The sequence below is a fragment of the Camelina sativa genome, chromosome 16 (assembly GCF_000633955.1).
Source record: "Camelina sativa cultivar DH55 chromosome 16, Cs, whole genome shotgun sequence".
Taxonomy (NCBI): domain Eukaryota; kingdom Viridiplantae; phylum Streptophyta; class Magnoliopsida; order Brassicales; family Brassicaceae; genus Camelina; species Camelina sativa.
Genome location: NC_025700.1, coordinates 4,618,797 through 4,636,414, shown reverse-complemented (window position 1 = coordinate 4,636,414; position 17,618 = coordinate 4,618,797). Strand labels below are relative to the sequence as shown.

Genomic DNA, 17,618 nt, shown 5'->3' with positions numbered 1-17,618 from the left:
GTTGTCTTATCTAACTGCATTTTGAACTTTAGTTCAGAAACTCCATAAGAAAAGTATAATATGAACAAATGATACGAACTACTGAAGAATTATGCTTACTTCAGTTAAAAACAAAGAGAAGCCATCTTCATAAATTCAAGAATCCCTGGTTCGTTCAAAGTTGCTCCAATGTTTTGTAACTTATCAACCTTTCCCTTCAGACCGGCCCACCCCATCCCACCTCTCCTACTCCCACTTTTCCCCCTTTCATATATTCCATCTCTCTATAAAACACTCTCCTATGCAAAATGGACGCATTATGTCAGTCAAACATGAGGAATAAAGGAATAAAGAAATTTGAGGAAGCAGTGGCGGATCGAGAACATTTTTTTTTAGTATAGGACACATCGCACAAAAAAAATTTAAGTTACATAAACATAAAAATAAGTTCTGTAATAAATTTTAAGACTATAAAAAAATAATTATATTTTCATGGCTATTTCATTTCCCACTTTATTAAATGTTTTCTCCCAATTTTTTTTTAAACTATTGTTTAAAAATCGTTAATTATAGATTACATCGAAAATTGATATATGAACGAATTATTTATTTAATGATAAAATAAAATAGTTTATAAGTTTTATGAATAACATATCATTTTATTAAACTAGAGAAAACTACTTTGTCTAACTAGTCACATTATTAAATAATCACAAAATAATTACTTATTATAAACATGTTTGATGTATTTAGAACTAGGAAACAACTAAAAAGGTTACGATAATTAAAGTTTTAGTTGACGGAAAAAACTAGATTAATTATGATATAATTCTCCTATGGTAATTTTCTAAAATAATTGTAGGAAACTTATATTGCACCAGGAAAAAAAAAATTGCAGACTTTTATTAACAAAGTTATGTGGGTCGTTTTCGTTAATTCTTTTGAATTGAAATAATTTTCTTTACGCTTTTTAATAGAACTGATTGGGTTGAGGCACATATTTGATTTGTAATTAGGGTGTGGCACGTTTCAAAAATATTCAACTAGACAGATAATTAAATACATAAATACATATTATACAAAGGAAAAAAGAAAAGAGTGTGGGGCATGTGCCACACCCCTTTTAGCCTTGCGTCTGCCCCTGTGAGGAAGAATTCTTGAAAGAATAATATAACTAGCAGCACCGACTCCGGACAACCCCAAAACCCAAATTGTTATCTTTTTCGAAGAGAAGAAGTTCATACAGAATTTATTCGAGGTTATCTATTTGGTAAGCATACGTCGTGCTAGTTTGGTCACATTTAGATAGTTCTAAACCATAAATGGACAAAAGAAAGCACTTAGTTTTTCAAGTTTCTCTTATTATTATTTTTTGAATAACTAAGAAGTATTAAACCGAATCCATACATTCTTTCAGACTCGAAACCAAAACAAATAATATGGTATCGTCGTAAGCTAAGAGTCACTCGAACAGCGACCACAATTCTTTTGCTGGAGATATTAGTTACCAGTTGAACTATTACTTATTGGTATTCAAGTTCAGGTCTCTAGATAATAACAATAATGATTGTTAGAGGTCTTCATTGTTGGAATAAATAATTATAATGTCCCTTTTTCTCTCTTTTATGCAAGATGTATTGTCTTTCTTCTTCATGCAAGCCATCTTTGTAACAGCTAATTTTTTATTCTTTTTTCTATATATTTGTATCTTTCTTGTATTTTCAGATCTAAGATAAATAATATACAGTTTCTCTTTATTTTCTCTATTCTCTTTTATTCTTCCGCTTATATTTGTACATGGTATCAGAGCTCTATATCCTTATTCTCTGTCTCTTTTGTTATTAATCATTTTTTCTCTTTTCTGGATATGGAAAACTCAAAACAGATTATCCTTCCTGTTATCTTTAAAGGGGATAATTACATTCTTTGGTCTAGGACTACCAAAACTGCTCTTTGCAGTCGGGGTCTATGGAATCATATTTTAAGCACCTGAGAGGTGACTGTTAGTATTCTGGAGAATGAAGAAGATGTTGTAGATAAAAACCCTTTTGGTAGTTCTGAAGCATCCAACCTTGAATATGACTGATTGCTCGAGTATTTACCCGATACACTTAACCGCAAGGCAGCATATGCGGGGTCGAATCCACAAGGACCAATGGTACACTAAAGATTTGTGAGACTTCTAAATAGCTAAAGCGAATGAAAGTTTGTTTGTTTGGTTTCAGAAATTGTAAATAAAAATGCAATAAATAAAACGATTTAACTTATGGGATTAAAACATTGGGCTATAGGGTATTTCAGAGAACAATGACCAATGGGGAAATGAAACAAGGAATTCAATAGTTAAGAACCGTTCTAGAACATGAACACAAGATTTGACTAACCCTCTTTCAAGGTATTAATCACTAAATTTGACTACTCAATTACTAAACTTTCATTTGTAATCTCCTAATCAAATTTGCATTATCAAACAAGTTCACTAAGTTCACAATTTCCCCTAACATCAACTTTCGCAGGTTAGAGAAATATTGCTCAATTCATATTGGTTCAGGCATTCTATCGAACACTTGTGATGCATAGAAAGACCTAGAATCTAGAACAAGGTGATCAGTCCTATTCTAGCATTAAGAGCATATGAATCAAAGAACCACAAAGAAAATAGAATTCCCAAACAACAATTAAACCATTAAATCATTTGATCCTCTACTTAGAACCCTAAAACCCAATTAAGTGACTACTCACACATATTGAAAGCAACAACGCAAAGAGATGAAGAAGAAATAATTAAATTGATGAAATAAAATGAGGAAATAGTTTAGAAATATTATCCAAATTGTCAAAGAGGATGGATCTCTAATCTCCAGAAATGGCTTACAAAAGTCCCCAGGTCCAGAAAAAACTCAGAAAAATAGAATATGTCATAGCCTCCCTAGCTAATTAGGTTTTAGGGGGTATTTATACCCTTATTAAAATAAAATATATAAAATAAAAAATGAGAATAGAAAAATTTAGAAAAAGGAAATAAGTGTCTGGATTGTAGTCAAAACAAACTTCACCAGACTTCAATAGACTTGTGAATAAATTTCACCAGACTTCACCCGACTTGTCTGCAGACATCACCAGATTTGTATTCAAACTTCACCAGACTTCTCCAGACTTGTCTACAGACTTCAGCAAACCTCTCCAGACTTCAACAAACTTATCTACAGACTTTACTAGACTTCCCCAGATGACAATGGTGAGACTAGAGATTCCAGAGGATTGTGGAATTTGAGTAAGGAATGTTGATGCTTTCCAAATGAAAAAGTATATGAAGTAAGTTCTTGAGAGTCAAGGCGATGAAGAGTGTGAAGATCAGTTATCTGAAGTTGAGTGAATTCCATGTTTTCAAACCTCTTTCGCAGGTCTAAGTTTCCATTTTGCTTGAGGACAAACAAAGGCTAAGTCTACGGGAGTTGATATATCATGGTTTTTGTGGTTTTTAACCATGGTATAAGTGTGCTTTTTGAGTCTTTTGATTTGTTTTCTAGTTTGTTTTTGAGTCTTTATAGGTTTAGGTACTCATTGGCACGGATGGAACACAAAGGAGCTAAAAAGGATGATTCGGAGCATAATCAAAGCATTAAGGCTGATCAACAAAGGTCGGAGACGAGTTTAAGAGTATGCATTGGTGGATGCATCATTAAGCATCGATCGATGCAGTCCCTAAAAGCCAAATCGGAAGTTTTCTCCACAAGCTTTAGAAGATTTATAAAATTTGCTCCAAGTTTCCTTTATTTGCAATTAAGGCCTAAGACGTGTTTTAGAGTATTTATAGGATTTTTATAGTTGTTGTTTTAAACCTAAGTTATTTTCTGCAACCTTTTTGAGAGAAGAGATATTGAGAGATTTTGGGAGAGAGATCTGAACTCCTTCGAGAGAAGAATTCCTAAACTCCTTTTACTTTTGATATCCATTGCTTATTGTTCAGAAAAGATATTTTGTTCTTCATTGAATATGTCTGAGTAGTTTGCTTGTTAGGTTCAGGGTTTTTCATAGGGTTTTTATGGTTTATTAAATTTGTTATTTTTAGGGTTCTTTATCTTCTGTGATCTTCATCTTAGGTTGTTCTTCATATTGATTCATGATTGATCACTTAGAATTAATAACCTAGGAAAATAAATTGATATGAGAATATAATTAATTTTCCTGATAAGACCTTTTGATGAGCAAAATTATTTCTTGCAAAGAAATTTGATTTAGTGATTTTGTGAACAATCTAAACTTGTTTTGAAAGCTGATTTATTACCTAGAATTTTGCAAAAAAATTTGAATTTTCTTGTTTTAAATTTAGATAATATTTGCTGTGAGAACTGATTTATTTTACAAAAGAGTTTAGAGTTCTAGATCTGAATTTTAATTGCTTGAACCCTATTAATTTATTGATTTAATATTCCATAAATCCCTGAGAAATTCCTTAGGCCTAGCTTTTTAATTCCCTGAATTTACAACACATTCTAATTCTGTTTTTGCATTGTTTTTAAATTAATATTTGATTTAGTATAATTAAAAGATTAATAAGTTTATTGTGTGATCTAGAGTCTTTGTGGATTCGACCCCTAAAGTATTACAACTGCAAGGCTGTTAGTACCATTAGGGTATTACAATTTGAGCATATCAAATTTTGGCGCCGTTGCTGGGGACTCTTTTAGATTAAAGTCTTTGATTTTGTCTATATTTTTATTTTTCTATTTTACTCACACGCTTTTGTTTCTTTTCTCTTGTGTGTTTCAGGTACATGCCTAAGCCTAACACCAGGAAAATCCTATTGGTCCAATTGTGAAGCTTACAAACCAAGAGTTAGAACAACTAGAGCGTGATAACACAAAAGCAGCCAAGTCAGCGAAGAAGGCCAATACAATCATATTGAGACTTGATGAGGCTGGAGTTTTAAGGGATCAAGAGGGTCATGTGCGCAACGAGCAAGGCCAAGAACTTGATGCTGAAGGACGGGTTATTCAGGAATAACTCGTCGTTGTTGATGAGAATGCACGTTGCATCGACCGACGCAATGATGGCATCGATAGATGCAACTAGGAAGGCATCGATCGACGCAACATTGACGTCGATCGACACAATGCTAGAGCTGGTGCAAATGGAGCCAATTTGGATGGTAACAACCAGCAGAACTTTCAGCTTAGACGGGATAACAATGGAGAGCTTGTCAAGACTCTTGCGGACTTCAACAAACCAGACTTGTTCTATGAGAACCGCTCCGCAATTGTCCCTCCTCCATTCCTAAGGAATGATATTGAGTTGAAGCCTGCTTACTTTGCTCTTGTTGGACAAAGGCCTTTCCAGAATCTGTCACATGAGAAGCCTCTAGACCACATTGAACACTTTGAGGATATAGTCACAAGCATCAAGGCTAATGGAGTCACATAGGACTATCTCTACTGCAAGCTCTTCCCCTATTCTCTTGCTGCGGAAGCTTCTCATTGGCTAAGACAACTCAAACCGGCATCTCTGACAACCTGGCATGACATCAAGGTGGCATTCTTGAACTACTTCTATGATGATGTGATGTCTGATGAGCTGAGGATTAAGCTCTCCATGTTTAGACAAGGACCAGCTGAATCTTACAAAGCTACTTGGGTAAGGTTCAAAGCATACCAGAGAGACTGTCCGCATCATGGGTTTTAAGAGGTGCAGATGATTAGTATCTTCTTTAGCGGGATTGACTGGAGGTATCAGATGGCTTTGGATGCTGCCAGTGATGGGAACTTCAAGACAAGGTACCCAGATGAGGCTGAAAAGTTGATAGAGAGACTAGCATCCAGCAACAGTACTAAGAATGCAGACCTAGAGCGGAAAAGAGCACATGAGGGTTATGATTCAAATAAGCTAGCTTCAGTTAATGCTAAGCTAGATTCAGTGCACAATCTTCTTGTGGGAAAGAAGTCTATCCATTTTTCTGAAAATGTTGAGATTTTTGAGTCAAAGCCAGAGACTACAGAAGAAGATGTCAACTATGTGTATGGAGCTGGGTATCAGGGTCAGAAGTTTGGAAATCAACAAAGCAATAGGCCTTACAGTGGAAACTCTACAAGTTACATTCCTAAGCCAGATTACCATAAGCAACAGCAGACCAACAACTTTACAAGGACCTATGGGAATTCTTCTTATCAGTCTCCACCTCCACAGACTTCTTAGAGTCGAATGGAGGCTATGCTTGAGCAGATTCTTCAAGGTCAAGAGCAGTTGACAGTAACATTCAATGGGAAGATTGACAATGTCTACACTGAGCTGAACGGGAAGATCGATGCATTAAACATTCATGTCAAGAAGCTAGAGAATCAAATTATTCAGACTGCTAAGTCTGTTAAACGACAATAAGGTTTTCTTCCTCGAAGAACTGAGTTGAACCCTAAGCATGCTTGTAATGCAATTTTGGTGAAAGAAGAAGAAAATTATCCGGTAGCCGATGTTGCATCGACCGATACACATTCGCATCGATCGATGCAACCATCATCAAGCGTCGAACAATTCAACCACCCACAACCAGTCTTAGTTTCTCTTCCAGTTCAACCATCCGATTCACAACAAGCCTACAAGCCTAAGGTCCCTTTTCCTAAGCCTAGGAGGTCCAAGCAGGAGATTGAAGAAGCTAGATGCAAAGCTATGATGGATAAGGTGATGATTGAGATACCTTTGATTGATGTTGTCAAGTTTTCTCCAGGGATTAAGAGATATGTGAAGAGAATGGTTACTAATGGTTTGAGCCCTAAGGAAGGAGCGCTGCTAACCAAGGATGTTAGTGCAATTCTGTTGAATCAGCCTCCACAAAGGAAGAAAGAGAGGAAGGAGACAGTAGTTGTATCTGAGAAAGTGAGTGCAGTGATTTAGAGTAGGATTGTAGAGAAGTTACCAGATCCAGGAAATTTTGTGTTAGATTGCTATATCTCTACAGGAAGGTTTCACCACTCTCTTTGTGATCTTGGTTCTAGTGTCAATTTAATGCCCCATTCTGTTGCTGTGAGACTTGGGATGACAGATTTCAAGCCAACTAAGATCTCTCTTATCTTAGCTGATCGATCCATGAGGATTCCTAAAGGTGTCTTAGAAGATGTTCCGATTAAGATTGGAGAATGCATGATCCCCACTGACTTTGTGGTGCTGGAATATGACAAAGAGCCTAGTGATCCTCTCATCTTAGAAAGATCTTTCTTGGCTACAGCTGGTGTCATCATAGATGTGAAGAAGGGTCACATAGCACTGAATGTGGATGATTTGGTTATGAACTTTGAAATGGACAAGCTGAGAAAAGTTCCCACTATTGATGGTCAGACATTTTCTGTGGAGATTGTTTCTAATGATGATATGATCATATAGCTTCATGAAGACATCGCTGATGGGTTTGTTAAGGAGTTTGAGACAGTTGAGAAAAGTGTTGAGGTAAGCTGTAAAGAAGACGCTAAAACACGAGTTTCAGGCTCAGCATCGATCGATGCATCAGGAGCATCGATCGACACAACTCCACGAGACTGTCTAGACTTATCCAAAACCGAAGATTCTCGAGATGATTCCTTAGCTGCAAATCCTAGACCAGTTGTAAAGCTGAAATCTCACCATTCCACAGTCCATAATCCACAGGTAAAGCCAAGGTATGAATTTTCTTCTCCTAAACTTCCTCCTATCATCGATAAGAATTTCAAAGGTACAAAAACTGTTTTGCAGTTAACCAAGCCACGAGATTATCGTAGAGCGCTTGTTTCTTCTGTTGATGATTTTGCAAGACATAAGAGAAGCAAACTCGTCCCTAAGTCCCGCCCTGGTCCTGTTCTTCATGTACTTGGCACAACTCCTTCATCTATTGCTTATACACCTCCTTGGATGAAAAGAGCATTCTCTGGGAAGCATACATCACTGCTTTCCAAACCACCAGATGCCTAGTCCGCTGCCAAGTCAAGCTAATGACTTAAAACAAGCGATGAGTGGGAGGCAACCCACTAGTAGGAATTAATTAATTTTATCTTTTTTTTTTTTTTTTTTTTAAGGATCTACTAACATATTAATTTTTAGTTTTGAGTTTAAGTGATGCAGAAATCATAGGAAAGGAAAACAGAAGTGAGTTGCATCGACCGACACAGCTGTTGCATCGGTCGATGCATAGCTCGATGATGTTAATGGATCGGAGGTTTAATGGGCTGGTAGATTTGAAAGAAACGAAATGTTGGTGGTCCGGACCAAAGCCCAGTTGCATCAACCCAACAGTTGCATCGGTCGATGTTAACCTAGAGTCGCGATTAAAGTCCCCCGACCTCGTCTTCTTTGTTTCTCTTTGTCACAACAAGAACCGAGAGAATACAAATTTCAGTCGATCATATCTCACTCGTTTCTTGCCCAAATCCGACGATTCAAAGGCCAACCTGCTCGATTTTCCCTCCTCTACCCTATCCCCTACTCATTATTCCGATTCAGAGCAATGGTGAACCGCCGAAGAACGAAGAGACCGTGCGGCTCAACTTCCACCGTCACTCAGCCGCACCTCCGCGACTCTCCACCGCCGGCGAGTCCTCCTCCGGTTCCACTGAGGCCATTCCAACCACTTCCAGCTCCTAATGCACCTCTTGAAGCCACATGTCATGATCCATAGCCAAGAAGAGAAGGACACCAGATTCCACCACAGCATGTTTGGGCTGGGAGTCCAACTGAAGAAGTTAAGAAGCTTGAGTACATCAACCGACCGCTACTTGATACTTGGGGAGAGTATGAGACTCTGTTTTACAATGCTTGGCTGAAGGTTGAGATCAATCCAACTCGGTTCGTTGATCCTGCTACTATGCAGAGGCTTGAGATTCATGATGAGGTACTGAGACTTCTGGAGAAGATTGGATTAGGGACCATGTACACTCGCCACTATGACTGTTTTCCGGAGCTGGTCCGGCAGTTCATGGCTTCAGTCCTCCTTCTCTTCCAGAAAGAGCAGGTCCCGAAAGCTAGTGAAGGAAGGCTGTCTTTCTTCATTAGAGGAGTTTGGTATGAGATTTCTTTACCTGATCTTTGTGACATTTACGGTTTTAGCAGAGAGCCATAGGAAGTTTCACTTCTAGGAGAGTTTGTAGATGTCTCGCATCTCTGGTCTTACTTCGGTACTGGCGATTATGATTCCCAACGTTCCACTATGACTGATGTGAGGCATCCAATGATCAGGTATATTTTTAGGGCCATAACCAACACTATTTTGTGTAAGATGGAGCCTGGGAAGATGCGAGTGACTGAGTTGGAAATGATGGCATATGGGATTTATGATTTGATTGTTGAGGATGATAGCTGGGTTGACCCAGAGAGGGTTAACTATGGTGCAATTTTTGCTTCTCACTTGATCTCTCTGAAGGTCAAGGCTTTTGGGTGTGGGACGAAAGAGTATGTCGGGAGTCTGCTTACTCCTATTTTTTAGCGACTGCATATTGCCACTGACTCTGTCTCCATTTGTACGGAGAGCAGCGTTATTGATGAGGAGCATTTGAGGAACTCCACTTGGATGAACAAGGGGATGCTATGGAGCTTTTGTAATTCTACTCGTAGTCATCTGATCAGATTGCCATAACCTGACCACACCACTATTGGAGAAGATGCAGAGCAGTTGCATTTTCTTCCTGCCGCCGCTGATTTTGCTTCGCCACCGCCTTCCCGTCGTCAACTCATTGCTGCTTCTGCTGTTCCTGCTGTAGACTTAGACGGTCCTAACCCTGCTGGGGGTTTTGAGATTGGTTCTTCCTCTGGTACTGCTCCCCTTGAGTTTCCAGAGCCACCAGAGGATCCCGCCACTATGTCCCAGGGAGCTCATCAGGCCTATGTGGTTACTGCTTTGCGTTCTATCTCGAACGGCATAGCCAAGATGTTTCGCTGTGGCTGCATTTGTCCTACTAGGCGCAGATCACGTTCTCTTCCCCTTGGTGGAGCGAGCGGTAGCGATGCTGATCTTGCTGATGGTGATGCTGATCCTGAGGATTGATCCTACTTNTTAGAGGAGTTTGGTATGAGATTTCTTTACCTGATCTTTGTGACATTTACGGTTTTAGCAGAGAGCCATAGGAAGTTTCACTTCTAGGAGAGTTTGTAGATGTCTCGCATCTCTGGTCTTACTTCGGTACTGGCGATTATGATTCCCAACGTTCCACTATGACTGATGTGAGGCATCCAATGATCAGGTATATTTTTAGGGCCATAACCAACACTATTTTGTGTAAGATGGAGCCTGGGAAGATGCGAGTGACTGAGTTGGAAATGATGGCATATGGGATTTATGATTTGATTGTTGAGGATGATAGCTGGGTTGACCCAGAGAGGGTTAACTATGGTGCAATTTTTGCTTCTCACTTGATCTCTCTGAAGGTCAAGGCTTTTGGGTGTGGGACGAAAGAGTATGTCGGGAGTCTGCTTACTCCTATTTTTTAGCGACTGCATATTGCCACTGACTCTGTCTCCATTTGTACGGAGAGCAGCGTTATTGATGAGGAGCATTTGAGGAACTCCACTTGGATGAACAAGGGGATGCTATGGAGCTTTTGTAATTCTACTCGTAGTCATCTGATCAGATTGCCATAACCTGACCACACCACTATTGGAGAAGATGCAGAGCAGTTGCATTTTCTTCCTGCCGCCGCTGATTTTGCTTCGCCACCGCCTTCCCGTCGTCAACTCATTGCTGCTTCTGCTGTTCCTGCTGTAGACTTAGACGGTCCTAACCCTGCTGGGGGTTTTGAGATTGGTTCTTCCTCTGGTACTGCTCCCCTTGAGTTTCCAGAGCCACCAGAGGATCCCGCCACTATGTCCCAGGGAGCTCATCAGGCCTATGTGGTTACTGCTTTGCGTTCTATCTCGAACGGCATAGCCAAGATGTTTCGCTGTGGCTGCATTTGTCCTACTAGGCGCAGATCACGTTCTCTTCCCCTTGGTGGAGCGAGCGGTAGCGATGCTGATCTTGCTGATGGTGATGCTGATCCTGAGGATTGATCCTACTTCTGTTTACGGTTTTGTTTTTCCTTTTTCTCTTTCACTTTGAGTAATTTTTATTCAGGATTCAACGTCTGACTCTCGGTTGATTTGGCTGTGCATCGATCGATGCAAGCTCCGCATTGGTCGACACAAAGGCTAACAATTAGTAACACGAATCTGGTTCATTAGTTCACTACGTTTTCAATTTGGTTTTTCTTTGTTAGTCAATCTTAGGCTTGATAACACTAGAGACAGTGTTATTTAAGTCTGAGGGAGGCTAGTTACTAACTAACTACTTTTTCTTTCTTGTGTCTGTTGTGTCTGTCAAAACCATATTTTTGAGTCAAATTTTTCAAATTTTTAGTTTTGGAATTAGGATCTGTAACTAATGGTTTCTGTTCTTTGGCTAACACTCTAATGACTCTTGACTAAGCTTGATCTCAGAACTGAAGTTTGGAAAAGCTATGAGCTGTATCAACAATCCCGAAAGCCCTTATCCAATGGATATCTGCTTGATCTAACGTTGTCTCAACTTTTATCAGGATTTTAACCGGACTTAATATCTTACTTTGCGGTTGAAAATCAGTGGACTAGACTTCTTCTTCGGGCCATACAAGACAGTGCAATTTTTCAAAATATGTCTCCCCTCTCTCTTCCCTCCAGTACTTCAAAAAAAAAAAAGAGAGGAAAATTAAAGATGAGTTGATTTTGATCAGTTTAGAGGGGTAGGTAAATTACCTATGACCCCATTATTCTACTCTTGAGTCAAATGATCACACAAATCTTGGAAGCGAGGGGTAGGTAAATTACCGATGTCCCCGGTATTCGCTTACATCTTTGAAAAAAAAAAAGAGAAAAAAAATTTGGGAGAAATCAACCCCTAAGAACTGAGAAAAGGGAGAGGAAAGAAGATGTATGAAGAATGTCTTGGTCTGAAGAGAGTCCATATGCCACTGATCGATACACCAAGGTAAGAATTCACCTGTACTTGCTTTAATTTATGTAATGAGATGACAATGGTGAGACTAGAGATTCCAGAGGATTGTGGGATTTGAGTAAGGAATGTTGATGCTTTTCAAATGATAAAGTATATGACGTAAGTTCTTGAAATTTAAGGCGATGAAGAGTGTGAAGATCAATTATCTGCAGTTGAGTGAATTCCATTGTTTTCAAACTTCTTTCACATGTCTAAGTTTCTGTTTTGCTTGAGGGCAAACAAAGGCTAAGTCTGGGGGAGTTGATATATCATGGTTTTTGTGGTTTTTAACCATGGTATAAGTGTGCTTTTTGAGTCTTTTGATTTGTTTTCTAGTTTGTTTTTGAGTCTTTATAAGTTTAGGTACTCATTGGCACGGATGGAACACAAAGGAGCTAAAAAGGATGATTTGGAGCATAATTAGAGCATTAAGGCTGATTAACAAAGGTCGGAGACGAGTTTAACAGTATGCATCGGTCGATGCATCATTAAGCATCGATCGATGCAGTCCCTAAAAGCCAAATCAGAAGTTTTCTCCACAAGCTTTAGAAGATTTACAAAATTTGCCCCAAGTTTCCTTTATTTGCAATTAAGGCCTAAGACGTGTTTTAGAGTATTTATAGGATTTTTATGGTCGTTGTTTTAGACCTGAGTTATTTTCTGTAACCTTTTTGAGAGAAGAAATGTTGAGAGTTTTTGGGAGAGAGATCTGAACTCCTTCGAGAGAAGAATTCCTAAACTCCTTCTTTTACTTTTGATATCTATTGCTGGTTATTCAGAAAAGATGTTTTGTTCTTCATTGAATATGTCTGAGTAGTTTGATTGTTAGGTTTAGGGTTTTTCATATGATTTTTATGGTTTATTAGATCTGTTATTTTTAGGGTTCTTTATCTTCTGTGATCTTCATCTTAGGTTGTTCTTCATATTGATTCCTGATTGATCACATAGAATTATTAACCTAGGAAAATAAATTGATATGAGAATAGAATTGATTTTCCTGATAAAACCTTTTGATGAGCAAAATTACTTCTTGCAAAGAAATTTGATTTAGTGATTTTGTGAATAATCTAAACTTGTTTTTAAAGCTGATTTATTACCTAGAATTTTGCAAAGAGATTTGAATTTTCTGGTTTTAAATTTAGATGATATTTGCATTGAGAACTGATTTATTTTACAAAAGAGTTTAGAGTTCTAGATCTGAATTTTAATTGCTTGAACCCTATTAATTTATTGATTTAATATTCCATAAATTCCTGAGAAATTCCCTAAGCATAGCTTTTTAATTCCCTGAATTTACAACACTTTCTAATTATGTTTTTGCATTGTTTTTAAATTAATATTTGATTTTGCATAATTAAAAGATTAATAAGTCTATTGTGTGATCTAGAGTCTCTGTGGATTCGACCCCTAAAGTATTACAACTGCAAGGCTGTTAGTACCATTAGGGTATTACAATTTGAGCAGATCAAAATTTTGGACTTCTTCTTACTCTCAACCCTTCTTTCAATGGTCTCATCCGTCATATCCTCAGATCTGAAAAGCTTCCAACTTTGAATGAGGTTTGTATGCAAATTCAAAACGAAGATGGATCTACTGGTTTGTTTAGCCAGAAAAGTGAGATTGCTATTGCACATAAAGGAGCTTATGACAAAGGAGCTTACAAAAGGAGTGACTACACCAAGTTAATGTGTGATCACTGCAAGAGGAAGGGGCACACCAAAGATAAGTGTTGGGTTCTCCATCCTCATCTGAAGCCGGCTAAGATGAATGAACCTAGGAAGGCTATGTCTCCATCTGCTGCTGATGACGATGTTGTTCGTAAATATGATCTTGATGCCCTTATCGAAAGCATTGCTTCTCTCAAAGAATCTGGTAATGCTCTACTTACATTAAAATCTCATAAGCCAATTATTGTTGATTCCAGTGCTTCTCATCATATGATTAGTGATGTTTAATCTTATTGATAATGTTAAACCTGCAACTGGAAATGTTATCATTGCTAATGGTCATGGTGTTCCTGTTAAAGGCATAGGAAATCTGAAATTGTTTAACAAAGATTCTCAAGCTTTCTATATGCCTGAATTTACTTCAAACCTTTTGTCTTTCAAAAAGGCAACAAGAGATCTTGATTGCTTGGCTATTTTCAGTTCTAATGAAATTTGGTTTCCGGATATTAAGACGGGAAAGACTATTGGTGAAGGATCAACAAAGAAGGATCTCTATGTTCTTGAAGATCTCAATCTTGTTTCTGCTTTCGCTAATAATTCTGTTTGGCATGCTAGACTTGGTCATCCTCATACTAAGGCTCTTAGTATGTTACTTCCTAAAATGTATTTTGATCATGAGAAGTGTGAGGCTTGTATTTTAGGAAAACATTGTAAAACTGTTTTTCCAAACTCTACTACTACTTATCAAGATTGTTTTGAACTGATACATTCTGATGTTTGGTCTGCTCCTTCTGCTTCAAGAGATAATAACAAATATTTTGTTACGTTTATTGATAAAAAAAATCTAAATATATGTGGCTAACTCTTTTACCTTCAAAAGGCCTTGTTTTTTAAGCTTTTTCAAACTTTCACAGTTATGTTTCCACTCAGTTCAATGCGAAAATAACGACTTTGAAAACCGACAATGGTGGAGAATATACTAGCAATGAATTCAAGGCGTTCACTTCTAAGCATGGGATTGTCCATCAAACAACATGTCTTTATACCCCTCAACAAAATGGTGTCTCTGAGCGTAAAAATCGTCACCTTATGGAAGTAGCAAGGAACATGATGTTTTACAAGAATGTTCCAAAAACATTATTGGAGTGATGCTGTCAGGACAGCATGTTATCTCATTAATAGACTCTCCACAAAATGTCTCAATGACATTTCTCCGTATGAGGTACTAAATCAAACTAAACCTTCTGTTGATTTTATAAAAGTTTTTGGTTGTGTTTGCTATGTTCATGTGTCAGATGATCAAAGGAATAAACTCCAGCCTAAAAGCATCAAATGTATTTTTATTGGGTACTCTTCTACTCAAAAATGGTACAAATGCTACCACCCAGGAACAAGAAGGACTTATGTCTCTCGTGATGTAAAGTTTGATAAAAACAAATGCTTCTTTGACGAAAAAGATTGGAGCAAATTGAAGGACTTGACAAATTCTGAATCTGATCGTGCTCAAAGCCTCAAGTTTCTTTTGGAAAAACTCAATTCTTCAAATAACAGAAGAAAAAAGGAGCTACAAGTTCAGCAAACTTCTGAAATCATGCAGCAGATTTCTGAAACTGTCCAGCAGACTTCTGAAATTGTCCAGCAGACTTCTGAAAACTTGTAGCAGACTTCTTCAGATATGCAGCAGACTTCTCCAGACCTGCAACAAACTTCTCCAAACCTGCAGCAAGCTTCTGAAAATACAGATTATTCTTCTCAACATCCTATGGTTGCAACTGAAGTTCACAACACCAATGGTGATTCTGATACTGAGATTGCCATTCATGAAGATGATTCACCTTTGCCTCTTCGAAGAAGTCAAATAACAAGAATGGATCCTAACATTTTGCTGCAAAAGCGGTTTTGCTATAACTCTTCAATTGTTCATCCTATTCAAGGTTTTTGTTCTTTAGCTAACCTTCCTACTGACCATCAAGTTTTTCTTAGCAAAATTGACCAGGAAATTGTGCCAAAGACTTATGAAGAAGCAAAAGACAATGAGGTTTGGCTTGCTGCTGTTGATGATGAACATGGAGTTATGAAAAGGAACCACACATGGGATGAGGTGGATCTTCCTAAAGGCAAGAAGCCAGTTGGATCTAAGTGGATTTTTACAATCAAATACCACAACAATGGTGAAATAGAAAGACACAAAGCTCGTTTAGTGGCTAAAGGCTTCACTCAAACATATGGAGAAGACTATAAAGACACTTTTGCTCTAGTTGCCAAAATTCATACAGTTCGTGTTGTTCTTTCTCTTGCCACTAACCTTTCTTGGGATTTGTGGCAGATGGATGTTAAGAATGCATTCCTTCAAGGCGAACTTGACGAAGAAGTATATATGTTACCACCTCCTGGTATTGATGTTGCCCAAGGCAAAGTCCTCAAACTAAACAAAGCCATTTATGGTCTCAAGCAATCTACACGTGCTTGGTATTACAAATTAAGTAAGACACTTCTTGGTTATGGTTTTCGCAAGTCTCATGCCGATCATTCGCTTTTCACAATTCAGGGGGAAAGAGGTATTTTGGTTGTTCTTATTTATGTTGATGATATTATTATCTCTGGTGATGATAAAGAATGTATTCAAAATACTAAATCTCTTCTTAAGTCTACTTTTGATATTAAAGACTTGAGTGAACTAAAGTACTTTCTAGGCATAGAAGTATGTCGTTCTGAGGAAGGACTATTTCTATCTCAAAAGAAGTACACACTTGATCTTCTTCATGATACAGGAAAGCTTGGAGCCAAACCGGTGAATACTCCCATTGAAAAAAAATACAAAGACTCTCAAGAGGGGGAACCTGAAGGGAAACCTTATAACAACATTGGACAATACCAAAGAATTGTGGGTAAGCTCATTTATCTCACAATTACTTGCCCTGATTTGTGTTTTGCTGTGAATCAGGTGAGTCAACATATGAAAGCTCCTACCATCTACCATTGGAATATGGTGGAAAGGATTCTCAGTTACTTGAAAGGATCTCCAGGCAAAGGCATTTGGATGAACAAGAATGGCCACACTGAGCTTGTTGGCTATTGTGATGCGGGTTACGCTGGAGACAAGTCTCATAGGAAATCGACTGGAGGCTATTGTACGTTTGTTGGTGGGAATTTGGTCACTTGGAGAAGCAAGAAGCAGAAGGTGGTTTCAAGGTCTAGTGCTGAAGCTGAGTACCGTTCCATGGTTGATACTACTGATGAGCTTATTTGGCTTAAGGCGTTGCTTTTGGATCTTGGAGTAAAGATATCTCAACCTATCACCATGCATTGTGACAACCAAGCTGCTATTCAAATTGCTTCAAATTCTGTGTTTCATGAGCGCACCAAACATATATAAGTGGACTGTCACCATATCTGTGAGAAGGTTGAACTTGGGATCATCTCTCCCATCTATACTCAAAGTTCGGATCAACTTGCAGATATCTTCACCAAAGAAACAAATTCAAAGGTGTGCAATTTCATTCTAATCAACCTTGGCTTAGTTGATCTTCACAAACCTATAATGTGATTGTTGTGCTCTTTTTCCCTTGTCCATGGTTTTTCCCATTCGATTTTCCTGGTAATGTTTTTAATGAGGCAACTCCATTTTAGGCATGATCTCCCTATGCCAAGCTTGAGGGGGAATGTTGGAATAAATAATCATGATGTCCCTTTCTCTCTCCTTCATGCAAGGTGTCTTGTCTCTTTCCTTCATGCAAGCCATCTTTGTAACAGCTAGTTTTTTTATTCCTTCTTCTATATATTTGTATATCTCTTGTATTCTCAGATCTAAGAGAAATAATATACAGTTTCTCTTTATTCTCTCTATTCTCTTTTATTCTCTCTATTCTCTTTTATTCTTCCGCTTATATTTCTACGTTTATCTGGAAAAATAAAATCTTGAGAAGTATCTCTCTCGTATGTTGGTATATGTATGTTACACGTACTTTAATAGTCATGTATTCATTCCTCTATGAGCTCATCTTCGAAGTATAATT

General features: G+C 37.9%; 1 protein-coding gene across 1 annotated transcript; it reads left to right on the top strand.

The window, feature by feature from the left end:
- Window positions 13,501–14,751, top strand: LOC104753364. The gene is made up of 3 exons (XM_010475629.1): window positions 13,501–13,807; window positions 13,881–14,265; window positions 14,517–14,751. The coding sequence occupies exons 1-3, from the start codon at window positions 13,501–13,503 to the stop codon at window positions 14,749–14,751; spliced, it is 927 nt and encodes a 308-aa protein (XP_010473931.1).

What these genes read in the sequence shown, in the direction of transcription:
- LOC104753364 (XM_010475629.1), top strand. Translation starts at nt 13,501, where the DNA reads ATGCAAATTCAAAACGAAGATGGATCTACTGGTTTGTTTAGCCAGAAA. An exon ending in TGCTTCTCTCAAAGAATCTG is followed by an intron (nt 13,808 to 13,880) that starts GTAATGCTCTAC and finishes TCATATGATTAG; the next exon opens with TGATGTTTAATCTTATTGAT. An exon ending in AGTATGTTACTTCCTAAAAT is followed by an intron (nt 14,266 to 14,516) that starts GTATTTTGATCA and finishes AAACTTTCACAG; the next exon opens with TTATGTTTCCACTCAGTTCA.